The 25,633-nt window shown below is 47.5% G+C and overlaps 2 protein-coding genes across 8 annotated transcripts in view; both read left to right on the top strand.

Annotated features, from left to right (window-relative positions):
• Positions 1-18,551, top strand: part of SRCAP (Snf2 related CREBBP activator protein) — a 35,296-nt gene extending 16,745 nt beyond the window's left edge. For 3 of the 6 annotated variants that reach the window (XM_077760342.1, XM_077760343.1, XM_077760344.1), the window contains exons 22-34: positions 82-246; positions 519-704; positions 923-1,189; positions 1,765-3,260; positions 7,276-7,541; positions 7,678-7,880; positions 10,180-10,349; positions 10,478-10,674; positions 10,769-10,883; positions 11,070-11,189; positions 14,925-15,119; positions 15,268-15,351; positions 15,464-18,551. In XM_077760342.1, coding sequence (XP_077616468.1) covers positions 82-246; positions 519-704; positions 923-1,189; positions 1,765-3,260; positions 7,276-7,541; positions 7,678-7,880; positions 10,180-10,349; positions 10,478-10,674; positions 10,769-10,883; positions 11,070-11,189; positions 14,925-15,119; positions 15,268-15,351; positions 15,464-18,154 — 6,155 coding nt within the window. In that variant the 3' untranslated portion in view covers positions 18,155-18,551. The remainder of the gene's footprint in view (positions 1-81; positions 247-518; positions 705-922; positions 1,190-1,764; positions 3,261-7,275; positions 7,542-7,677; positions 7,881-10,179; positions 10,350-10,477; positions 10,675-10,768; positions 10,884-11,069; positions 11,190-14,924; positions 15,120-15,267; positions 15,352-15,463) is intronic. The other 3 variants (XM_077760346.1, XM_077760347.1, XM_077760345.1) reach the window with 3 other exon arrangements.
• A 98-nt stretch (positions 18,552-18,649) lies between these two features.
• On the top strand, positions 18,650-22,089 carry TMEM265 (transmembrane protein 265). Of its 2 annotated transcripts, XM_077760348.1 has the most exons (3): positions 18,650-19,134; positions 20,162-20,332; positions 21,604-22,089. In XM_077760348.1, exons 2-3 carry the CDS (start codon positions 20,165-20,167, stop codon positions 21,763-21,765), a joined length of 330 nt encoding a protein of 109 aa, XP_077616474.1. In that variant the 5' UTR covers positions 18,650-19,134; positions 20,162-20,164; the 3' UTR covers positions 21,766-22,089. The 2 variants fall into 2 exon arrangements, 1 of the variants encoding a protein (XP_077616474.1); XR_013334216.1 differs by lacking the exon at positions 18,650-19,134 and having other exon boundaries at positions 20,242-20,332; positions 20,903-21,688.
• The last annotated feature ends 3,544 nt before the right edge of the window (positions 22,090-25,633 follow it).

The raw sequence follows: 25,633 nt of genomic DNA, 5'->3' as shown, positions 1-25,633 counted from the left end.
GGAACTGGAGACTTGTGTCTCATCAGGCAAAGTGGCATTAGAGTGGCCCCTGTGTACATTAGACCCCTTCTTTGTTCCTAGCAGGCGAAGTGGTCAGCATCGGGCAGTTGGCCTCACTGGCACAGCGTCCAGTAGCTAGTGCAGGGGGAAGCAAACCTCTCACCTTCCAGATCCAGGGCAACAAACTGACTTTGACTGGTGCGCAGGTGCGCCAGCTTGCTGTGGGGCAGCCCCGCCCGCTGCAAAGTAGGTAAAACCCACCCCCTGTCCTGCCTTTTTTCTCCTCTTCCTTGTCTCTGTTTTTGTTGCTCTTTTCAAATGTCAGCGTTTATGTTTCTTTCCCTAGCTTTTGGTGGGAGGGGCCAAGGGGAATGTTTGGAAGGGATCTTTTGAAAAAGGGATGAGGTCATTCTAGAGACGTTATCCCCTCTCTGTTTTTTCCTTTTCCTCTTGCCCTTGCCTCTACCCTCCTCCGGCTGATAGCTGCTTCTCTTTCTTTCTCTCTTCCCTTAACCCAGGGAATGTGGTGCACCTGGTGTCAGCAGGGGGGCAGCACCACCTCATCAGCCAGCCTGCCCATGTGGCTCTCATCCAGGCCGTGGCCCCGACCCCTGGCCCCACCCCTGTCTCTGTGCTGCCTTCTTCGACCCCCAGCACCACCCTTGCCCCCACTGGCCTCAGCCTTCCGCTTGCTGCTAACCAGGGTGAGGCGCCTGGCCTTCCTACTTACTTAGCCCTTGCTGGCCTTGGTCCTTTCAGGCATGCCCTGGGCTACTGTCTGTCCAGCCTTCCCTAAATGTCATTTTCCCTTGTCCGTATCTCCAGTATCTGTCTGCTGCCCTCTCCTGCCCCTGGACTTCTTCCATCCTTTGGGTCTCTTGTTTCTTTTCTACCTTCCCCTCAATGTAGCTTCCTCTTGCAGTGCCACCAACCATGGTGAATAATACAGGCGTGGTGAAGATTGTAGTAAGACAGGCCCCTCGGGATGGACTGACTCCTGTTCCTCCGTTGGCCCCAGCACCCCGGCCTCCAAGCTCTGGGCTTCCAGCTGTGTTGACTCCACGCCCCACGTTAACCCCTGGCCGGCCACCTGCACCTACTCTGGGTACTGCCCGGGCCCCCATCCCCACATCCACTCTGGTGAGGCCCCTTCTCAAGCTGGTCCACAGTCCTTCGCCTGAAGTCAGTGGTGAGTCCAGGTGGCTAAGAGCAGATGTTTTTGCCAGGAATGGAGATAGGGGCCCCAAGGGTTTCTTAGTTGCAACAGAATCCTTGTTTATCAGCATACTGACTTGCCTTTGTAGTGGGCCCCAGAACTAGGCTGCCGAACCCTTGCCTCAGTTTAGAATTTACTTCTTAAAATACTGGGAGGGAGGGGCGCCTGGGTGGCCCAGTCGGTTAAGCGTCCGACTTCGGCTCAGGCGATGATCTCAGGGTTCGTGGGTTTGAGTCCCGCCTCGGGCTCTGTGTTGACAGCTCAGAGCCTGGAGCCTGCTCTGTGTCTCCCTCTCTCTCTGACCCTAACCCTGCTCACGCGCGCTCTCTCTCTTTCTCAGAAATAAATAAAACATTTAAAAACATTAAAATATATATTGGGAGGGAAGGGAAATGTTAAATTGTTAGTATCCTTGAATCTTTGATCTCATGGTGTAGGAATGAAGGTTTCCTGGGAAACACATAAAGTATGGGGGTAAAGGAGAAGGTGGGACAGGGTGATAGGGCAAGAAAAAAATTCTGGGGCTAACTCATGCTCTGTCTCCACAGCTTCAGCACCCGGAGCTGCTCCGTTGACCATCTCTTCTCCTCTCCCTGTGCAGTCCCCGCTCCCTGGGCCAGCTTCTCCAATGCCGGTTCCCAATTCCTCTCCCCTTGCTAGTCCTGTGTCCTCAACAGTTTCCGTCCCAGTGTCATCTTCACTTCCCATCTCTGTTTCCACCACACCGCCTGCCCCGGCCTCAGCTCCGCTCACCATTCCCATCTCGGCCTCCTTGCCTGTTTCGGCCTCCGGCCCGGCCTTGTTGACCAATGTGACTCCAACACTGGCACCTGTTGTCTCAGCGGCTCCTGGACCTCCCTCTTTGGCACCAGCTGGGGCTTCCCCATCAGCGTCAGCTTTGACTCTGGGTTTGGCCACAACTCCATCTATGTCTTCATCTCAGGCAACTGGTCACCCTCTGTTGTTGGCTCCAGCCTCTTCACATGTTCCAGGGTTGAACTCAGCCGTGGCCCCAGCATGTTCACCTGTATTGGTACCAGCTTCTGCTCTGGGCAACCCTTTTCCGGCAGCACCAAATCCAGCTCCAGCTCAGGCTTCTCTTCTGGCTCCAGCACCTTCTGCATCTCAGGCTTTAGCCACCTCTCTGGCTCCCATGGTGGCCCCACAGACCGCAATCCTGGCTCCTCCAGCTCCTTCTCTGGCTCCTCTTCCAGTCCTGGCCCCATCGCCAGGTCCTGCTCCTGTCCTGGCTCCATCGCAGACTCCAGTTCCAGTTTTGGCTTCTTCATCTACTCCAGGAACTCCTTTAGCTTCAGCTTCTTCACTGGTGCCAGCCCCAGCTCCTGTGTTGGCTCCATCATCAACTCAGACTATGGTACCAGCCCCTGTTCCATCACCTCTCCCAAGCCCGGCTTCTACGCAGACACTGGCCTTAGCCCCAGCTTTAGCATCCACCCTTGGGGGCTCATCTCCATCTCAGACCCTCTCTTTGGGAACGGGGAACCCTCAGGGGCCTTTTCCAGCTCAGCCATTGTCATTGACTCCAGCGTCATCCCTAGTACCATCTCCAGCCCAGACATTGTCTTTGGCACCAGGACCACCACTGGGTCCATCTCAGGCGCTGTCTCTGGCTCCCCCTTTGACTCCAGTTTCTCCATTGGGCCCAGCCCCAGCTCACACGCTGACTTTGGCTCCGGTATCATCATCTGCTTCACTCCTGACCCCAGCTTCAGTGCAAACGTTGACCTTGAGCCCTGCCCCAGTTCCGATGCCCACCTTGGGTCCAGCTGCAGCCCAGACTCTGGCGCTGGCCCCAGTCTCAACACAGGCCCCAGCCTCCCAGGCATCCTCCCTTGTGGTTTCGGCATCTGGCGCTGCTCCCTTGCCCGTCACCATGGTATCCCGGCTGCCTGTTCCCAAGGATGAGCCTGAGACACTGACGTTGCGCCCTGGTCCCCCCAGCCCTCCTTCCACTGCTACCTCGTTCAGTGGTCCCCGGCCTCGACGCCAACCCCCACCACCACCTCGTTCCCCTTTCTATCTGGTAAGTTTTACTGCCTCAGAGGAGAGGGAAGGCAGTTGGGTTTCTTTGAAGTGTTGGTAGAATGGATGGAACAGAACAATGTCATTTTTATCTTGGTAAATTACGAAGCCTGGTAAATTTGTAGACCTGATGCTTGAATGTGTGGTTGGACAAGTCCCTTCGCTTCGCTGGGCTTGTACGTTTATCTGTATAATGGGAATGATAGTCCATATTCTGGCATGGTGACTCAGTCGGTTAAATGTCTGACTGGCTCAGGTCATGATCTCACCATTTGTGGGTTCAGGCCCTGCATCAGGCTCTGTGCTGACAGCTCAGAGCCTGGAGCCTGCTTCAAATTCTGTGTCTCCTCCCTCTCTCTCTGCCCCTCCTTTGCTTGCACTCTGTCCCTCTCTTTCAAAAATAAACATTTAAAGAAATAGTAATCCATTTTCTCCCTTTGTCAGACAAGGACCTGAGGTGCTTTTATTTATTTATTTAAAAAATTATTTAAATTATTTATTTATTTTGAGAGATAGAGCATGCACAGGGGTGCAGAGAGAGAGGGAGAGAGAGAATCCCAAGCAGGCTCTGCGCTGTCAGTACAAAGGCTGATGGCAGGGGCCTGAACTCACAAACCATGAGGTCATGATCTGAGATGAAATCAAGAGTCCGATTCCTAATCACCTGAGATACCCAGGTGCCTCCTTAATGTGCTTTTACAGCTGAATTACTGATATGTTCAAAGCTGCCTTGTTACTATTGGTCTCTTTGGTTCTTGCTTACTCTTGAGTTAGTGTTGGCATCTACTTGCCCCATTTTACAGATGAAGAAACTAGCCCACTAAATGATGTTATAAAGGTTACATGACTTGTGAGAACTCAAATGTGCTGATTCCATTGCTTTCTCCTCTCCGCACAGGAGGCATTCCTCAGAGAAAGACTTTTCTTGGTTGCTAAAACTGTTGCGATTGTTAAGTATTTGAATTTCTGAGGAAAGTCACGGAATGCAGTTTCCTACAGATGATTCTCTGACTGATGGTCATTTTTGTATTTATATTTTTTTACTTCCACGGTAATTAAGTGGACAATAAAAGAACTGTTCCCTGTCCTTTCCTGAGTTTTGTGGTAGCTTTTTTTTTTTTTTTCTGTTACATATATGGTTCTGTATATGTTTGGTTAAGTTCAATTTACAGTTCAAATGAGAGTAAATAATGCAAGAACTAACGGGAAGAAAGATTTAGGGAATCGTCCCAGGCCTTNGGAGAGGGACAGAGAGAGGGAGAGAGAGAGAATCACAAGCAGGTTCTATGCTGTTCACCGCAGAGCCCGATGTGGGGCTCGAACTCACAAACCGTGAGATCATGACCTGAGCTGAAACCAAGTCAGAGGCTTAACTGAGTCACCCAGGTGCTTCTCCCTTTATTTTCAGAGCTGCTTCTCATTCTTTGCCTTAGCCCCAGTCCCCCACTCCATCAGTGCCACTGACTCCACCTTTTGTCTTTTTCTAATGCTGCTAGGTTGGTCTGGCTCGTTGAAAGAAGAGCTAGATTCTAGCCCAAGGGTGGCACCCCTATAGTCTGTGCTAAATTTTGGTTGCTCTGCAAGTAGGTAGAAGCTCCTTAACACTTTTTTCTTCAAACAGTTTGAGATAAAGATCACATACCTTACAGCTAACCCATGTGAAACGTACAATCTAGTGGCTTTTAGTATATTCACATACATGCAACCATCACTGCAGTCAACTTTAAAACATTTGCATGGGGGCGCCTGGGTGGCTTAGTCGGTTAAGCATCCGACTTCAGCTCAGGTCATGATCTCCTGGTTCGTGCGTTCGAGCCGCGCGTCGGGCTCTGTGCTGACAGCCAGCTCAGAGCCTGGAGCCTGCTTCAGATTCTGTGTCTCCCTCTCTCTCTGACCCTTCCCTGCTCACGCTGTCTCTCTCTCAGAAATAAATAAAACATTAAAAATTTTTTTTTAAAACACTTGCATGTTCCTGAAAAGAAACCCCATGTCCTTAGCCATCATCTTTCAGCCATTCCATCTCTCCTAACCTTTGGCAACCATTAGTCTTTCTGTCTCTTTAGATTTGCCTCTGGAATCACATGGTATATGGTATATGGCTTTTTGTGACTGGCTTTTTTTATTTAGCTTAAAGGTTTTTGAAGTTCATCCACCTTGTAGCATATGTTGATACTTCATTCTTTTATTATTGAATAATGTATGGATATATATTTAATCTGTGTATTTATCAATTGATGGGAACACTTGGATTATTTTTACGTTTTGGCTCTTATGAATAATACTGCTATGAACATTCATGTTTAAGATTTTGTGTCTTTCATATGCTTTCAGTTCTATTGGATATGTGCCTAGGAACAGAATTGCTGGGTCAGATAGTTTGAGGAACTACCAAACTGTTTTTCAAAGCAGCTGTACCACTTTGCATTCCCACTGGCAGTCTGTAAGGGCTTCAGGTTCCCCACATTTTGCCAACACTTACTACAGCTATCCTAGTGGATGTGAAGTGGTATCTTGTGGTTTTGATTTGATTTGTGTTTTCCTAATGGCTAATGATGCTGAGCATCTTTTTAGTGGTTGACCATTTGTATATCTTCTTTGAAGAAATGTTATATATTCAGATTCTTTGCTTTATTTAAAAAAAAATTTTTTTAATGATTATATTTGAGAGGGAGAGTGTAGACAAGGGAGAGGCAGAGAGAGGGAGAGACACAGAATTTGAAGCAGGCTCCAGGCTCTTAGCTGTTGGCACAGAGCCTGATGCTTGGACTCATGAACTGCAAGATCATGACCTGAGCCAAAGTGGGATGCTAACCAACTGAGCCACTCAGGCACTGCTATTCTTATTTTTTAATTTTTAATAATTTTTTTTATTTTTTCAAAATAAGCTCTATTCCCATTGTGGGTTTGAACTCAGGAACCTGAGACCAAATGTCACATGCTCTGTCAACTAAGCCAGCCACGCACCTCTGCCCTTTTTAATTGGGTTATTTTATTTTATTTTTTTATTTGAAAGAGTCCTTTATATATTCTGGATACAAATAGCTTTTCAGAAATGTGATTTGCAACTGTTTTCTTCTTTGCTACTACTCTTGAGACCTGGCCTGTTCTGCTAGGATGCTTTCTTTTTCACTTTGATCACCAGGAGCCAAGAAGTCGAGTTTAAAGGGAATAGTCAAGGGACATTTGGGACACTACTTTTTTTCAGGACTGTCTGCTAGGGTCCAACCTCCTTCATTTGTTCATTCTAATAACTATTTATTGAAAGCCTAGTAGGTGCCAGATAACTGAGCCAGATAGTGGGTGACAATAGTGAGCAAGGTCAAATATGTTTCATATTAATATGTTTATGTGGATAGAAAACACATGTTTTATGGATAGAAAGCATTAGTAAAGAATCATACAAACGTGGTAAGTGCTGCAGAAAAAAGTTCTGTCATAGCTTGTGAAACTGGAAGTGCTAGTGATGGGAAAGAACTGGGTCAAAGTCCTACAGATTTCCTATCTGCCAGGGCACTCCCCTTTTCTCTCTTAGGATGATACCTAAATGTCTGATTAGTTCCCATCCTACCCGATTCCAGTCTGGCCCTTGGCAAAAATCTGCCATGGATTTGATTAGCCACTCTGTGTGTGTCAGTAATTTGAGGAACGCTTTTAATAATTGTTTTAAGGTAAATTAACTTGAGTGTTGCAGAGTTATTTAAGAAAATTCCCAGAAATCCTCTGTTTTATAAGCTTGTTGTATATGCAGGTCTTAATTTTGAATATTCAGGCATTCTGCTTTGGTAGCATACAAGGGAAGATGATTTTTTTTTCTTGCAGAGAAGTTACTTCATTTAACAGTATGAAAGGTATAACACTTGTTATTGACAATTTGGAAAACCACTAAAAACACAATGTAATTTTGGGTCTTACAGTTTACATAGATTATGTTTAATTCTGGGAGGAATGGTCAGGTTTTCTATGAGGACACTGATTACTTTTTCTGTGTGTGTGTGCGCGTTTTTCCTCATCCCCAGGACTCTCTGGAGGAAAAGCGGAAGCGACAGCGGTCTGAACGCCTGGAACGGATTTTCCAACTTAGTGAGGCTCATGGGGCCCTGGCACCTGTGTATGGGACTGAAGTCCTGGATTTCTGTACCCTGCCCCAACCTGTTGCCAGCCCCATCGGCCCTCGTTCTCCTGGCCCCAGCCACCCCACCTTTTGGACTTATACCGAGGCTGCCCGCCAGGCTGTACTGTTTCCCCAGCAACGACTAGACCAGCTGTCAGAAATCATTGAGAGGTTGGCAGGGCTAAGTGCTAATGGGAAGCGGGTCTTGGGGCCTCTGAGTGGATATAGTGGCTAGGGCTGGTGAAGGTGCACTTCTGGGGTCTTTCAGAATTCCATCTTTTATACCACTTGCCTTCTTTCTTCACAGGTTCATCTTTGTCATGCCTCCTGTGGAGGCACCTCCCCCTTCCCTGCATGCCTGCCACCCACCTCCTTGGCTGGCCCCACGTCAGGCAGCCTTCCAGGAACAATTGGCCTGTGAGCTCTGGCCCCGGGCTCGCCCCTTGCACCGTATTGTGTGTAACATGCGCACCCAGTTCCCTGACTTGAGGCTCATCCAGTATGATTGTGGTAAGTTCATTGGCCATGAGGATCCCTTTACCTTTTTCCCTCTTTCAGTAGCAAGACTGCTGTATCAGAGGGCTGCTGTACGTATGGTCTTTGTGGATTTTGTTAAACATTAGGCAGTTGTTCAGGTTATGGTTATAGGTAAGATGAGAAATGTAAGCCTTATGTAAGCCTTACATGTTCTTGGCATTCATGAATTTGATGAAAGTTGAAAAATGTGTGCTAACTCCTTTATTCATTGATTCAGTGATTATTTTGTGAATATCTGTTGTATTTTAATAACCATTTGGGATACAGTGGCAGATAAGATAGTACAACATGGAGTATTCAGATTCGTGGGGATAGGTGTGTGAACTTACAAGACTGCATAGTTAATAATAAGTTTTATTTTGGGAAAATACAAGGAACTTTTTTCTTGTCTTTGGTTAGGATGCCTTTGACTGCAACTAAGAGAAAAATGACCGATAGTGGCTTAAACCACAAGACTGAGAAATTCTGAGAATAGTGGTATAAGACTGGTTCAGCTTACTGTTGTCTTCATGGACCCAGGAACCTTCTGATCTTTCTCCCTTGCCTATCATCCTTAGCTTTTATCTTTGTAGTCTCACGTTTGTTTCTTTATGGTCTTACCATGGCTGCCATAACTTCAGGGAGCACAGCAGTGCTTTGAGCAGGAAGCAAAGGTGGAGATGAAAGACCCTCAGCAAGTTTCTCTTTTTGGGGGATGGGAGGGCTGAGGAGAAAGTTCTCCCTATTGACTGTGCTTCACAACTTACTGGCTTAAATTGGACCATTTGACCATCCCTAAATTAATGACTAAAAAAGGAGAAATGACAAAGAGGAACTGTGGCTTATTTAGACCAGTCATAATTTATCTTTTAGGGTTGGATTGGGGCTTGTCTTCCCTGGGATCAAGGGATTTCTGCCAAGTGTCCACAGTGTTTAATCAGGTTCCATTAAGTAATAATAATGTCTTTTGGACACAGTAGTGAATTATTTCTGCCACAGTGCTGCAGAGATGTTTTTTGTTTTTATTTAAACTATTTATTTTGTAAATTTTTTTATGTCTTTATTTTATTTTGAGAGACAGAGACAGAGCCAGTGGGGGACGGGCAGAGAGAGAGGGAGACACAGAATCTGAAGCGGGCTCCAGGCTCTGAGCTGTCAGCACAGAGCCCGACGCGGGGCTCGAACCCACGTACTGTGAGATCATGACCTGAGCTGAAGTCAGACGCTTAACCGACTGAGCCACCCAGGCGCCCCTAAACTATTTATTTTGAGAGAGAGAGCATAAGCGGGGGGGAGAGAGAGGAGAGAAAGAGAATCCCAAGCGAGCTCTTCTCTGTCAGTGCATAGCTCCACAAAATGGGAGATCACAACCTGAGCCAAAATCGAGAGTTGGATGCTTAACGGACTTGAGCCACCCAGGCGCCCCTATTTCTGTAGTAACATGTTTGGAATTTCCTAAATGCCTTAGAATATAAGACAACAAAATTTTTATCAATATGTACTCAAATATTTTTTATTAAAAAATTGTTTTAGGTGTTAATTTTTGAGGGCGAGAGAGGCAGTATGAGCAGAGGAGGGGCAGAGAGAGAGGGAGACACAGAATCCAAAGTGGGCTCCAGGCTCTGAGCTGTCAGCACAGAGCCCAACGCGGGGCTCAAACTCACAGACTGTGAGATCATGATCTGAACCGAAGTCAGATGCTTAACTGACTGAGCCACCCAGGCACCTTTCAATAAATATTTTAGTAAAAAAATAATTTTGTAACATTTGAACCCATTTAGAGTAGGTTAATTGAAAGTCTGTTAAAAGTGTTCAGAATGACTAATTGGAAGTTACTTTTGTGTTTGATGGGAGGTTGAACTAGATAACCTTGTAATATCCCCTCTCCATGGTCTGATCTCAGTGCTCTTCAATCCCTGTATGTAAGCCATGACTGCCAGCTGGTGGTGTTGACTCCTGTCCTATAAATCTGTCTTGTGTTTCAGCTGGCATAACTCAATGTGTAGTACCTAAGGATCTTCTGCTCATACACCATTGAAGTTTCCTTTTTTCCCCATAGGTCTGTATGTTATCCTACCTCTGGTTAGACCCAGAGAAGTTAGATCCAAGAAAGGAGCCGACCAAAGAAGGGACTCCTTAAGGGAAGAAAATAAGTTAAATATTTTTGATCTCCTAGGCTAATTGAAACTCTGACCTAATGGTTATATTTTCTTTCAGCTAAAGCCTTTCAGTGCTAAGTGTTCTTCTTTTTCAGCTTATAGCAAGTTCCTTGTACCCCTTCATATTTCTTTAGGAAAGCTGCAAACATTGGCAGTGCTATTGCGACAGCTCAAGGCAGAGGGCCACCGGGTGCTCATATTCACCCAGATGACTCGAATGCTGGATGTATTGGAACAGTTTCTCACCTACCATGGCCACCTCTACTTGCGTCTGGATGGGTCTACTAGAGTTGAGCAGAGACAGGTAACCCAGGCATCTGCAGCCGTTAAATGCTTACCTTAGCTACTGTCTCCTAGAAGGGGTCCCACCAAGCCTTGGGTCTGTTTTTGGGGGATATGTCTTCTAATGTTATTTTTTTTCTTTTTCTCTAGGCTTTGATGGAACGATTCAATGCAGACAAACGCATATTTTGCTTTATTCTTTCAACTCGGAGTGGAGGCGTGGGTGTAAACCTGACAGGAGCAGACACTGTTGTTTTTTATGACAGCGACTGGAATCCCACCATGGATGCTCAGGCCCAGGATCGCTGTCACCGAATTGGCCAGACCCGAGATGTCCACATCTACAGGTATTGCCTAGTCTCCCCTCACCTTGCATCCTCTTTACTGATAGGGTTTTATTAATGTATTTGGCTGTTTACACATGCCTTTATCATTCCCTAGACTTATCAGTGAACGGACAGTGGAGGAGAACATCCTAAAAAAGGCAAATCAGAAGAGAATGTTGGGAGACATGGCCATTGAGGGAGGCAACTTTACCACAGCCTATTTTAAACAGGTACTAAGATCTTCCAGTCCACGGAGGAGAGAATTCCTCCTGCTTATTAAAGAGGATGTTTTGGCCTCTACCTGCCTCTTCTACTAGTGGCACTTCTGATTACATCTAAGAGCTGTCATCTCATAGTTGTAGGCCTGGGCCCAGCATTCCATTTGCTGACACTTCTTTCCTCTGTTCTCTCCAAAGCAGACCATCCGAGAGCTGTTTGATATGCCCCTGGAAGAGCCGTCTGGCTCATCTGTACCCTCTGCCCCTGAAGAGGAGGAAGAGACTGTGGCTAACAAGCAGACCCATATCTTGGAGCAGGTGAAAAAAGAGTGGGCAGTCTCTAAAGTGGAGCCAGTAGTTATGATGTATATTGTCTCTCAGTCCATTGAGCTTTTGTAGGGGGAAAGGACGTTTTTGTTGCTTCCCAGATTACTGGTGACCTTTTCTTTCTTTTTTTTCTTTTACACGTTTATTTTTTATTTTCATTTAAAAAAAATTTTTTTTTGAATGTTTTATTTATTTCTGAGAGAGAGAGAGTGTGAACAGGGGAGGGTCAGAGAGAGAGGGAGACACAGAATCCGAAACAGGCTCCAGGCTCTAAGCTAGCCGTCAACACAGAACCCAACACGGGGCATGAAGCCATGAACTGTGAGATCATGACCTGAGTCGAAGTCGGATGCTCAACCAACTGAGCCACCCAGGCGCCCCCACGTTTGTTTATTTTTGAGAAGAGAGAAAGCGAACACACGTGAACAGGGGAGGGGCAGAGAGAGGGGGAGAGAGAATCTCAAACGGGCTTCTTGCTGTCAGTGTAGAGCCTGATGCAGGGCTTAATCTCAGAAACTGTGAGATCATGACCTGAGCTGAAATCAAAAGCTTAACCAACTAAGCCACCCAGGCACCCGTACTGTTGGCCTTTGATGAATGGTAGTAGATTGCTTATCAGTTCACAAGATTTCGTAGAAAAAAGACAGGCTTTGGAATCCTCAGTTATAAGTTTGAATTCTAACAGTACTTCTTAACAATTGTGTTTGTTAAGTCTGTTTAATCTTTTGAGTCTCATTTACCACTTTTTGAAAGCTAATGAAACGAAAGTAACTGAGGTTGAAATGGCATAGTGGATATAAGAAGTGCTTTCTATGTGATGTAACCTCTTATTTTTCACACAACAATGCATAGTAAAGTCACTTGGAAAGCTTTTTGGTTTTTGTATTTTTCTTTTTTTAAGAAAAAACACCCAACATGGGGCTTGCACTCATGACCCTGAGATTAAGAGTCAACACATTACACCAACTGAACCAGTCAGGCACCCTGAAAAACTATGTTATTTATTTTTATATATTTTTTAAATAATTTATTTTTAGGTAGGCTTCACGCCTACTTGAATGTAAGACTTGAAACTTGAGATTAAGAGTTGCGTGCTCTACTGACTGAACCAGCCAGTCACCCCTGAAAGAAATTTATACTTTTAAAATTTTTTGTTACTATTTTTTTTAATATTAAAAAAATTTTTCTTTATGTTTATTTACTTCTGAGAGAGTGTGCTCCTGTGCAGGCAGGGGAGGGGCAGAGACTCCCAAACCAGTTCTGCACTGTCCACACAGAGCCTGACGTGGGGCACAATCTCACAAACCTTGAGAACATGACCTGAGCCAAAACCAAGAGTCAGATGCCTAAGCCACAGCACCATCCAGGCACCCATTAATATGTTATTGTTGTTTTTTTAAATGTTTTATTTATTTCTAGGAGAGAGAAAGAGAGAGACAGCGTGAGCAGGGGAGGGTCAGAGAGAGAGGGAGTCACAGACTGAAACAGGCTCCAGGCTCTGAACTGGCAGTCAGCACAGAGCCCGACACGGGGCTCGAACCCACGAACCGCGAGATCATGACCTAAGCGAAAGTCGGACGCTTAACCAACTAAGCTACCCAGGCGCCCCAATATGTTTTTTTTTTTTTTTAAATATTTTTATTTATTTCTAGGAGACAGAGAGAGAGACAGCGTGAGCAGGGGAGGGTCAGAGAGAGGGAGATACAGACTGTGAAATAGGCTCCAGGCTCTGAGCTGGCAGTCAGCACAGAGCCCGACACGGGGCTCGAACCCACGAACCGGGAGATCATGACCTAAGCGAAAGTCGGACGCTTAACCGACTAAGCCACCCAGGCGCCCCCCCTTTTTTTTTTTTTTTTTAATGTTTGTTTATTTCTGAGAGAGTGCACACATACAAGTAGAGGGGTCGGGGAGGGCCAGAGAGGAAGACAAGAGGATTGGAAGTGGGATCTGCACCTGCAGCAGAGAGCCCAATGTGGGGGTTGAACTCACAAATCATGAGATCATGACCTGACCAAAGTTGGACACTCAACTGACTGAGCCACCCAGGTGCTACCCGCTTGGCTCCCTGAGAGGTTTTTAAAGGATTGATTCCTGGGACCCCATCTCAAAATATACTAAGTTGTGATTTGGGGGGCAAAGGGCTGGGCATTTGTATTTTTTTTTTTTTCAGAAGTAGATGTTTAGAACTACAGGGTAGAGACCATGGAGATGATGTGGGGTTTTTTGTTTTTTTTTTTTCCCCTACCAAGTGCCTTCCCCTCATTGCTGAGCACACTCTAGGTTGCATCCCTTGGTAACTTTGGTGTGAGCTTCCTCGATATTCATATCAAGGGGAAGATAAGATGTGGGTACTGTGTTCAAGATGGATCTCAATGCAAAGAATTAGGGAGTTTTTGTATTTAAAGCTTTCTGGGACTGCTGTGTTTTGTTTTGTTTTTCTTTTTTTGTTTTGTTTTTTAAGTTTACTTTGAGAGACACAGCACCAGTGTGGGAGGGGCAGAGAGAGAATCTAAGCAGATTCTGTACTATCAGCACAGAGCCCAATGTGGGGCTTGAGCTCACAAACCGTGAGATCATGACCTAAGTTATAATCAAGAGTTGGACAGGGGCACATGGGTGGCTCAGTTGGTTAAGCATCCGACTTCGGCTCAGGTAATGATCTCCCAACTTGTGAGTTTGAGCCCTGCTTCAGGCTCTGTGCTGACAGGTCAGAGCGTGGAGCCTGCTTCACATTCTGTCTCCCTCTCTCTCTGCCCCTCCCTCACTTGCACTCTGTTTCTCTCAACAATAAACAGAATAAAAAAAGAGTCCGACACTTAACCAACTGAGCCATCCAGGTGTGCCTCTGAGACTGCTTTATAAAGTTATTTTTGTTTTTATAATTCATGTATTTATCTTGAGTAAGAGTGCACATGCACGAGCAAGGAAGAGACAGAGACTTAAGCAGGCTCCACGCCCAACATGGAGTCCAACTTGGGGTTCAGTCTCACAACCGTGCGATCACAACCTGAGCCAAAATCAAGTTGGACCCTTACTGATGGCTGTCCAGGCAGCCCTGGGACTGCTTTTTTTTTTTTTTTTAAATATACAAATAGTTTATTGTCAACTTGGTTTCCATATAACACCCAGTGCTCATCCCCACAAGTGCCCTCCTCCATGCCCGTCTTCCCCCTCCCCCCCCACTTTTTTTTTAATTGTTTTTGAGAGAGAGGGAGAGACAGAGTGCAAGCGGGGGAGGGGCAGAGAGGGTAAGGGGACAAGAGAGAGACACAGAATCCAAAGCAGGCCCCAGGCTCCATGCTGTTTGTGCAGAGCCCAGTGGGGGGCTCGAACTCCTGGACTACAAGATCATGACCTGAGCCAAAGTCAGCCACTTAATCGACTGAGCTGCCCAGGTAGCCTGGGATTATTGTTGTTGTTGTTGTGGACTATTATTGTTGTTGTTGTTTTAAGGAGATCTAAGGCTGACATGAATGGAAAAGGAAGCAGACCTAGAGGTTTCTAAAAACAGTTCCTTTGTCACTGGTGGGCCACCAGGTCAAAGCTGTTTCATCCTATGTAGAATACTGCATTGCTTTGATAACTCTGAGGGCCCAAAAGGCAGTTGAGTTCTGTTGTAAACCTGGTTTGGTGTAAACTTGGTTTTAGATTTTTGCCAGAATCAAACCACAGGATGTAAAGTTCTTTAATTTTCATGGCTTTTGCTTCCCCACATCCTTGTAGGCACTGTGTCGGGCAGAGGATGAAGAGGATATCCGTGCGGCCACCCAGGCCAAAGCTGAACAGGTGGCTGAGCTTGCAGAATTCAATGAGAATGATGGATTTCCTGCTGGTGAGGGAGAGGAGGCTGGCCGGCCTGGGGCTGAGGATGAAGAGATGTCCCGGGCTGAGCAGGAAATTGCTGCCCTTGTGGAACAGGTCAGTGTTGGGCCTACTAGTTCTTAACCTCACCCTTCACAACTTCTTCCTCTGGACCTTGTGATCCTCCTCCTATCTTCTCTGGTGAAAATAATCAAGGGTGACGGGCCTTGGTTGCCAGGTTCGTTACCATTTCTCCTTCCCATAGCTGACCCCCATTGAGCGTTATGCCATGAAATTCCTGGAAGCCTCACTGGAGGAGGTGAGCCGGGAGGAGCTCAAGCAGGCAGAAGTGAGTATTTCTAGGGGGTGAGGATGGAAGTGGGAAGTTGCTGCTTTCTACCCACTCCCCACTCTGCTTGCCTCCCTCTGACCACCCACCTTTTGGGCTCTGTTGTTGTTAGGAGCAAGTGGAAGCTGCCCGCAAGGACCTGGACCAAGCCAAGGAGGAGGTGTTCCGCCTACCCCAAGAGGAGGAGGAGGGGCCAGGGGCTGGGGATGAGGTTTCCTGTGGGACTGGTGGAGGCAGTCACCGGCGCAGTAAGAAGGCCAAGGCCCCTGAAAGGCCAGGGACTCGCGTCAGTGAGCGTCTTCGTGGAGCCCGGGCTGAGACTCAAGGGGCAAATCACACTCCTGTCACATCCACCCATCATACCCGCAGCACTTCCACACCCCCACGCTGTAGCCCTGCCAGGGAGAGAGTTCCCCGGCCAGCACCTAGGCCTCGACCCACTCCAGCTTCAGCTCCTGCTGTAATTCCTGCCCCAATCCCTGTTCCAATCCCTGCCCCGATCCCCATTTCGGCCCCAAATCCAGTAACCATGCTTCCTGTTCATATCTTGCCTTCTCCTCCACTTCCCCCTTCACAGATTCCTCCCTCTTGTTCTTCTGCCTGTACCCCTCCTCCTGCCTGTACCCCTCCGCCAGCTCATACCCCACCTCCAGCCCAGACCTCTCTCTCAACTCCTTCCTCCCCTCTCTTGCTTGGTCTACCTTCTGTGCCCATCTCCCCCCCAGTCACCAACCTCCCCTTGGGCTTAGGGCCTGAGACAGAACTGTGTGCACAAGCATTGGCGTCCACCGAGTCCCCGGAGCTGGCTGATATGGCCAGTTCCGAGACTTCCCCACTTACTCTTGTGCCCCCTAAGGATCTGTTGCCAGTTGCTGTTGAGATCCTGCCTATATCAGAGAAGAACCTTTCTCTCGCCTCTTCTGCACCTAGCCCAACCCTGGAGGCTGACAGCGTCCCCAACGGTCAAGAGCAGGAAGTGCCAGAGCCTGCTGAGGGGACCATCCTCACAGTGCTGCCTGATGGTGAGGAGGTGCCCTCGTGTCTGAGTGAGAGCAATGGGCTGGAGCTCCCACCTTCAGCAGCATCTGATGAGCTACTTCATGAGCCATTGGAGGCTGACAAGAGCTCAGAAGAGCTGGTGGAGGCCCAGACCCCAACCTCCAGCCCCGAGAAGCCGCAGGAACTTGTTTCAGCAGAGGTCACAGCCCCATCAACCTCATCCTCCACCACCTCTTCACCTGAGAGTCCTTCACCTGCCCGGCCCCCTCGGCGTCGCACCAGTGCTGATGTAGAAATTAGGGGTCAGGGGGCTGGTCGGCCAGGGCAGCCTCCGGGCCCCAAAGTGCTTCGCAAGCTGCCGGGACGGCTAGTGACTGTGGTAGAGGAAAAGGAACTGGTGAGGCGACGGCGACAGCAGCGGGGAACTGCCAGCACCCTAGTGCCTGGGGTCTCTGAGACTGGTGCCAGCCCAGGAAGCCCATCTGCCCGCAGCATGTTGGGGCCAGAATCCTCACCTCCCACCAGTGGGCCCTGTGAAGCTGCTCCCCCATCCACACTGCCCACCCCAACCCAGCAACCCTTCATAGCTCGCCGTCGCATTGAGCTGGGGGTGACCAGTGGGGGCAGCCCAGAGAACGGAGAAGGGGCACTTCTTGCCATCACCCCTCCTGCTGTGAAACGTCGGAGGGGGAGGCCCCCCAAGAAGAACAGGTCTCCAGCAGATGCTGGGCGAGGGGTGGATGAGGTACCTTCATCCACGTCTAAGGGAAAAACCAATGGGGCTGATCCAGTTCCTGGGGCTGAGACCCTTATTGTTGCGGAGCCTGTCCTGGGACCCCAGCTTAGTCCTGGGCCCCAGCCTCTTGGACCCCAGCCAATTCACAGACCCGAGCCCATCATCTTATCACCTGTGGAGAAAAGAAGGCGTGGGCGGCCCCCTAAGGCACGAGATTTGCCCATTCCTGGGACCATTTCCTCTCCAGGGGATGGCAACTTAGAAAGCCGGACACAGCCACTCCCACTACCACCTCCCCTGCCACCACTCCCACCACTCCTAGCCTGTCCCACTGCTACTGTCGCCAACACTGTCACCAATCTCACCATTTCAACATCCCCACCCAAGCGGAAACGGGGTCGACCTCCCAAGAATCCACCATCACCTCGGCCCAGCCAGCTCCCTGTCTTGGACCGTGACAGCTCTTCTGTCCTCGAGAGCTGTGGATTGGGGAGGCGGCGGCAGCCCCAGGGCCAGGGGGAGAGTGAGGGTAGTTCCTCTGATGAGGATGGAAGCCGCCCCCTCACCCGCCTGGCCCGCTTGCGGCTTGAAGCAGAGGGAATGCGGGGGCGAAAGAGTGAAGGGTCCATGGTGGTGGCTGTAATTCAGGATGACCTGGATTTAGTGGATAGTGGGCCAGGCGGGTTAGAATTAACACCTCCCGTGGTCTCATTAGCTCCAAAACTGCGCTCGACCCGGCTGCGTCCAGGGTCTCTAGTTCCCCCACTAGAGACTGAGAAGGTGCCTCGCAAACGGGCAGGGGCCCCAGTTGGCGGGGGTCCTGGGCTGGCAAAGCGGGGCCGCCTACAGCCCCCAAGTCCCTTGGGGCCTGAGGGTTCTGTAGAGGAGTCTGAGGCTGAAGCCTCAGGTGAGGAGGAGGAAGGGGATGGGACCCCACGTCGCCGACCTGGCCCCCGTCGACTTGGTGGGGCCACCAACCAAGGGGACCAGCGTATCCTGCGCAGCAGTGCCCCCCCACACCTGGCTGGCCCTACCGTTAGTCACAGAGGCCGAAAGGCCAAGACGTGAATGGGCTGCCCCTCCACCTGGGCTTTCCGCCGTGGCCCCTCTCTCTCCACAACCAGGCCTGACTCTGTTAACCACTACTTGAAGTCTTGAGGGGGAAAGCCTCCAGGGAGACATAGGGGCCTTCTCCCTTCTTTCCACCAAAGTAGGGGGTAGGCAACTGGTTGTCATGGAAATGGGGCTCTTCACATACCCCCTTCCCTTCCACCCCACATGGCTGGGCAGTGTTAAGGGTGGCAAGATAGTCTCTGTCCCCACCCCCTTGTACTTGATTCCCCAGCTATCTTTCACAGCCCCCACCCTTAGGGGAAGGGGGAGGGGCTTCTCTCTACCATGAGTTTTTTTTTCTTTTTTTTTTTTTTTTAAGAAGAAAAAATAATAAACTTAGTTTCTGTATGAGCATCCGCGTAAGGAGGCTTCTGATTTTCTGGTCTGGTGGAGGGTTGGGTGGGAACTTGGGCATCGTTTTCCTCCTCTCTCTTGTTTGTGTCAAAACCCTAATACCTGATCTCTAACCCAGAATTATGTGTCTTTGAGGTAGAAATCACCCAAGAAGAAGGGAGATTGGCACATCTGATCTGGTAGGGTGCCTTTCCCTAAAGTTTCGGTTTTAAGTCACTCCAACTCCTACTTTTTCTCTCCTCCTATTCCTTTAGTTCTGGACTTTCCCTCAAGAGTTCTTTGATTCCTCAGGCTTTTCCCTGCTTTTACTCCTCTTGCTCAGGTGCTTTCACTCCTTTTCCAGAAGGCAGGCATCCTACCTCCAGTTGTTCCATCCCCCTTTTGCTTCCCTCTGTCTAGCCAAACTAGTTTGAGTCAGCCACACCCCCTTCTGAGCTCCTGGGGCTTTTCAGGTGGTGGCTGGCCACCCAACCCCACCCCTGGGCTTGGCTTGGAGACCTGAGTCAGCTCCATCTCCACCCAAGCCAAATCAAACCTGAGGCAGGAGCCGAAACTCACAGTCCCTCAAGGCCTATAGCCAGGTAAGAGCCCCTGTTCATTTTTACTTGTTTTGTTTTTTGTTTTTAATCACTCTGGACCCTCTCTTTGCATTCTCCTCCTAATGACTGTATCTGTTTACCTCATCAGTTCTTTCCCCATACCCACTCTGGAGCCTTGTGGCAGAGATTCTTTGGGCTCTTCTTATCTTGCCTTCTCTCTTTCCATCTATCCTTTATTATGTTCAGAGAACTGTAGATGGTTCCGTTTTGTGTAGAATGTAGGAGGATGGTTGGAGCTGAGGGTGGAAAGGTGGTTTGATGCCAGAGCTCAGAGGACTTGAGAAGTTAGGGGAATGAGAAATGATTAAGCAGGGTGTTGTCATGTAGGTTTCTGTGTGGGTTATGAGGTCAGAGTGGGCCTGGGCTAAAATGGAAAGTAGAGGTGGCAGGAGTCAGCATAGCAAAAGAGGCCCTGATTTAGGAAGGTTAAGGATTTTCTGATGTTTGGTGTCCTCAGCTATAAAAAAAAAGCTTAGATGGATACTTTTCCTTTCCTCCATCCCTGTGTTTTCATCCACTGTTTTCACATGAAATGACTGCTTTGCTTGAAGTGGGGTGTAGGGCTTAGGGTGCTATTTTGTGACCCCTCCTTAATATTCAGGGGCAGCCTCTGAGGAACTTTAGGGAATTTTAAGGCCCATCGAAATAGTGTAAAATCACTGACTTGAATAGTCTGATTCCCAGCAGCTTTTGAGATTGTTTTCTCCTGCTTGTCAGTGTGTTCCTGTCATTTTCCTTTTCCCTTCATATCAAAACAGTAAAACAGATAATGTGATACTCACACCAGCTTGCCTTTAAAGGCTCCGAATCTCAGACTGAGAAGAAAGGATTCCGGCCACACATTTCCTCTCTTGGTCTATGAGTCACCAGAGGAATTCCCCATAAGGCAGCATACCTGAGAGTTGGGCTAGGTCACGAGGACAGATCAGAGAGAGGGGTGGAGTCTGAGCAAGCCAGGCCAATGGCTCAGTTGTTGGGCTTACAAGTACCTTGACTGTATCGCCCACAGGTGATGGAGGACGAGGAGAAGGCAGTGGACACCTTGGTGAGCAACATGGAAGCTGCTCATTCTCCATCCCCCATCCGCTGCTGCTGGCTCCGCCTCCGCTACCTGGCAGCTACTAGCATTATCTGTGGCTGCTCTTGCCTGGGAGTCGTGGCCCTTGTGTTTGCCATCAAGGTGAGGAATGCAATTCCTATGGGAGCCAGGGAGGTGGGTGTAGTTAGGCAATGGTTTGGTGTATCTTATCTATCTACAGTGATCACACAGTTACTAAGTACTTGTCAGAGCTTGGCTCTGGGCCTGCTGTCAGAAATAAGTAAGACATGGTTCCTGCTGTCAAAGGGCCCACAGTCTAATGAAAAAGAGAGAACTGTGAAAATGGATAATTATTACTGGAATGCAGGTCATCAGTACTGTGATAAACACAAGGTATTTTGGGAGCTAGGGAGGAAACGTATGTGTGATTACATACATGTGTATAGTAGAGTAGGTGACAGGAAAATAACCTTAGAGGATGAGTGACTAAAGGTGAAAGGGCATTCCAGGTAAAGGGAGCAGTGTGTACCTGGGCTATTAGTTCCGCATGACTGGACCAGTGAGGAATAGTGACAGATGAAGCCAGAGGGCCCAGATCCCCAAGGGCTTCCAATGCTGTGCTTGTGCTTAGAGTTGAAACTATCTTCAGAGTACTGGGGAGTACTTTCAAGAGTGTTTGGAGAGAATGACACGGTCAGGTTTGTGTTTCAGTGGAGATCTGCTCTCAAGGCCTACATGGAAGATGGATTGGAAGGGGCAGGACTCGAGGCAGTTGAGCAGCGATTAGAGTGATCTGTAGCAGTCGGGAAGAAGCTGTGGAGTCTTTGAGAGGCCTTCACCATTTCCAAACACCTAACCAAAACTGCACGTGTACCTTTTGAAAGACCACACGGGCCAACTTAAACATCATGCTGGAATTTTTCTCAATCCTAGTTGTATTTTAACAATCAGAAGCTATTCTTATCATCATGAGAATTTCTGGGCTTCATTATGTCAAAATCAGAATCCTTAATAACGAGAGAGATGAGGCCCATTGGGCTAATGAGAATGGAGTGCTGTTTGACTGGAAAGGAGGCTGAATACTCCAAGGTAGTTCACTGTGTCTTGCCAAGGGTTCCAAATTCTGAATGAACCTGGAATGAATAGAATAAGATTAGGAACAAAAGGAGTGAAAAGTACTTTCCCATATGTGATCTTGTGAGCTAACAATGGCTACACAGAGCAGAAAGCTACACAGAGCAGAGTGGGCACCTTACTTTGCAGATGAGGCATGAGAGACAGACATTGGAAAGGGAGGTGGGGGGTTTGGACATCAGGTTTTGAGCCGTGACAAGGACAGAGGATTGGTGTGGGGCAGTGGGCACTTTGGGCAGAAGCAGGAGGAGAACCTAACCAAAAACCTGCCCCCACAGGCGGAAGAGCGGCATAAGGCAGGCCGGTTCGAGGAGGCAGTGCACTGGGGGGCCCGGGCCCGGAACTTCATCCTGGCCAGCTTTGCCGTCTGGCTTGCTGTCCTCATTCTGGGCCCCCTGCTTCTGTGGGTGCTCTCCTACGCCATCGCCCAGGCTGAGTGACCCTGGGTGGCCTCTGCTGAGAGTCAGCGAGACCTCCTGGATCCTGCAGTGCAGCATTGCTAGGGTCTGGGGCGAGAAGTGGTCCTTCCTGGCTGGAAGGATGGTGCCTCTCTCAAAGGGCTTTGGAAGAGATCTTCTAGACCTTTCTAAAAGGAGGCAGCAGCTGAGACTGATGAAGGGAGGCCAGCCTGCTCTGTTCTGTCAGTGCCCACCAGCCCCTATTTCCCCCAGCCCACCGCATCCTAGGGGCCTCAACCCAGAGGTGGGGTTGAAAACCAGGCCTGATTTTATTAGAATTTGTTTTGTAATAAAAACCTTTTTTAGTGGTGAAATGCTCCTGTCTAATTGTTGTTCCCCTACTTTCCCCGGGCTCTTGGCAAGAGCCAGACTGGATATGTGACGGATGGGCAAAATCTGCATTTTCCTTTACCTAGAAGCTCCAAGAGAAGGAAAGGATTCTCTCTCTCTCTCTCTCTCTCTCTTTCTTTCCTTTCTTTTCTTTCTTCCTTCCTTCCTCCCTTCCTTTCCTTCCTTTATTTCCTTTCTTTTCTTGTTTTTTTCTTCTCCTGGAGGTTTCCCTTCTTGGAAAGACCCAGCTTCTCCCTTGCACATCAACAGAGACCCTGTGGCCAGATAGGAAGAGTAGTAGCAGCAGCTACTATTTACTGAGTGCTTACTATGTTCCCGGCTGTGTTCTAAGCACTTTACATTTCTTAATTCCTTCAGTCCTCACAGTTACTCGAGAGCAGTTACCACTGTTTTCATTTTATAGCTGAGGAAACAGGCACCTAGTGTCACCCAGCTAGTGAGAGGCAGAGCTGGGATTGAACCCAGATAGTTTGCTTCCAGATTCAAAAGAGGAATGGAAGGGCTGGATAGCAGTCACAGGTAAGTCTCTGCCCTGTGTATGAAACTTTGTAGGATTATAATGAATTTTCATATCTTGGGCCTCATGATAATCTTCAACATATTTTAAATTGTAAAGTATATCATACATGCAGGAAAATAACCCAAATAAATACAGAGCATATAAATTAACACAAAGCAAACATCTGAAAATCACCATTTAATCAAGAAATTGAACATTGCCTGTACTCCAGAACCTCCTTTTATACCTCTCCGAATCACTACTCCCTTTCTTCCCACAGATAACTACCATTCTGATAACTTTTTAAGTTTGTTTATTTTGAGAGAGAGAGGATATGAGTGGGGGAAACAGCAGAGAAAGGGAGAGAGGATCCCAAGCAGGCTCTGTACTGTCGGTGCAGAGCCCAACGTGGGGGTCAAACTCATGAAACTGTGAGATGATGATGGATGCTTATCGACTGAGCACCCCAGGCATCTCCCATTCTGACTTCTAACAATGGAGTTCAGTTTTGCCTGCATTTGATTGGTATATAAATGGAATCATATTATTCTTTTCCTGTCTGGCTTCTTTAACATTATTGCTGAGATGCATTAATATTTGATTCAGCTGTAGTTTTCATTACTGTATAGTATTCCATTGTATGAATATATTACAATTTATCCACTTTCTGTTGGTGGACTTTTGGGATGATTACAATTTGGGGATATTCTGAATCATGCTGCTGTGGAATCCTTGTACGTGTCTCTCGGAGTACATGTGCCCCGCGGATTGAATTTTGGGGTTATTTTACCATAATTCAGAGATTAGCAGAGCACCTAAAGAAATTAGAGATATTTGTTGCACACTGGAGAGAAGATTAAAGGGGAAGAAGAGGCACATGATGGCTGTCTTCAGTGTTCAGAAGTGCTTCAGGAAAGAAAAGTGAAGAGAATCTATTGTTGGCCCCAGAGGTTAGAGTTACAGAGGTATGGATAGAATTCATACCTCGGGCACTGGCACTCAATCTTGTCTTCACAATAGAACCACCTCAGGAGCCTTAAAAAGTACTTAGTGCCTGGGCTTTACCCCTAGAGATTCTGAATTGGTATAAGGTGCTGTCTGCACATCAAAATAACACGTTTTAGATTTCATACATAAACTTTTTTAAAGCTAGTATTTCATTAATCAGCTACGGTTTACTAGAGGAGACTATCCCATTCCCCCAAACTGATTAAATGAGGTCTTGTTATTTTTAAACTCAATTTTGAAAAATTTCAAGCCTACTGAATAAAAGAATAGTACAATAAACTTGTGTGCAACAGTTTAAAAAATGCTTATTTATTTTGAAAGAGAGAAAGCAAGACCCAGGGAGGGGCAGAAAGACGGAGAGAGAGACTCCCAAGCAGGGTCCTTGCTGTCAGTTTAGAGCCCAACGAGGGACTCAGTCTCGATATCTTGAACTGTGGGATCATGACCTGAGCTGAAATCAGGAGTCTGTTGCTTAATTGACTGAGCCACCCAGGCACCAGTGTCAGCTTTAGTGTGAGTATGGTCCCAGATTGTTTTTAAATTCAATTTGTTAGATCCATTACTGTCCTTCTTCTTAAAATGTTTGGGTGAGGTATAATTTATATGAAGTAAAGTACACAGATCCTAAGTGTGCCGTTTGGTGAATGTTTCATATGAAAACATCTATATAATCACCACCTAGATGAGTAGAACATTTCTAGCACATCAGAAGGCTCCCTCATGTTCCCCTCAGCCTCATTAATCTTTGTGTTCCTGGTTTTGACCAGTGGATATTCCTTCAACCTGGTTCTTGTGTCCTGCTACTTCTCCACATTTCTTCACTTAGTTTCTGGCACAAGCTTGAAAATTGGCCATTTCTCCCAAGGAGTCCTGTGGCTTCTTGAACTGAGGACTGTTCCTTTAAAATGACTAGAAGGGCGCCTGCATGGCTCAGTTAGTTGAGCTTTCGACACTTCGGATCAGGTCATGATCTCACAGTCTGTGGGTTCGAGCCCCGTGTTGGGCTGTGTGCTGACAGCTCAGAGCCTGGAGCCTGCCTCGGATTCTGTGTCTCCCTCTCTCTGCCTCTCCCCCGCTAGCTCTCTGTCTCTGTCTCTCAAAATAAAGACCTAAAAAAAAATTAAAAAAAATTAAAACAATGACTAGAGTAGGGTGGGTGGCTCAATCGGTTAAACGTCTGACTTCAGCTCAGGTCATGATCTCACGGTTTGTGAGTTTGAGCCTTGTGTCAGGTTCTGTGCTGACGACTCAGAGCCTGGAGCCTGCTTCAAATTCTGTGTCTCCCTCTCTCTGCTCTTCACCCACTCACACTCTGTCTCTCTCAAAAATAAACACTTTTGAAAAACTTTAAAAAAATAAAACTTTAGTTGTACTCATTCTTCTGGGATGTTATTGCTTCTAGGCCCTTTCAGAGGTTAGAGCTAGAACATACCTAATTTTATCTGTTTTAAATCTGTTTTTTAAATCATACGATTTTAATCAGTCATAAAGTTCTCCTTTCCCCATCCCAAATTTGATATTCCCACAGAAAGAACCTTGGCTAGCAGCTACATCAACATGTTTATTCACTTGCCCAATTTCGGAATAATTATCCCATCATGCTACCAAACAATAAGCCTACTAAAGTTCAAGGTTTCTTTGCAATTATTTTGTTTAGATTGATGGTATAAAGTCAGTGTATTCTGTTAAAAAGTTACTTGGATTCGCTTTTCTCCTATGGTTGTGATCTCAAAGTGACATTTCTGAGATAGTTGCTAGAAGATTAAATGAATTCATTCTGTGCCTCTTTTATGNCGTAGCGTTTAGACGCTCGGCAAATATTTGTTGAATGAGTAAGGTGAATGCCAGGGTTGAGCTATGCACTGAAAAGGCTTATTGAAGTAAGTTGCTCCGGGCAGTATCTCACACAACTCGGCAGGCTTAGAACAGTGTGATACTCCCCCGAGGCTTTTGGGAGACGGTATTGGAAGTCTGGGAAAATGTATGACCCCA

Source organism: Crocuta crocuta, unplaced genomic scaffold (genome assembly GCF_008692635.1).
Source record: "Crocuta crocuta isolate KB4526 unplaced genomic scaffold, BGI_CrCroc_1.0 scaffold73, whole genome shotgun sequence".
NCBI lineage: Eukaryota > Metazoa > Chordata > Mammalia > Carnivora > Hyaenidae > Crocuta > Crocuta crocuta.
This window is presented reverse-complemented; position numbering and strand designations above follow the sequence as displayed.

What these genes read in the sequence shown, in the direction of transcription:
- TMEM265 (XM_077760348.1), top strand. Translation starts at nt 20,165, where the DNA reads ATGGAGGACGAGGAGAAGGCAGTGGACACCTTGGTGAGCAACATGGAA. An exon ending in CCCTTGTGTTTGCCATCAAG is followed by an intron (nt 20,333 to 21,603) that starts GTGAGGAATGCA and finishes CTGCCCCCACAG; the next exon opens with GCGGAAGAGCGGCATAAGGC.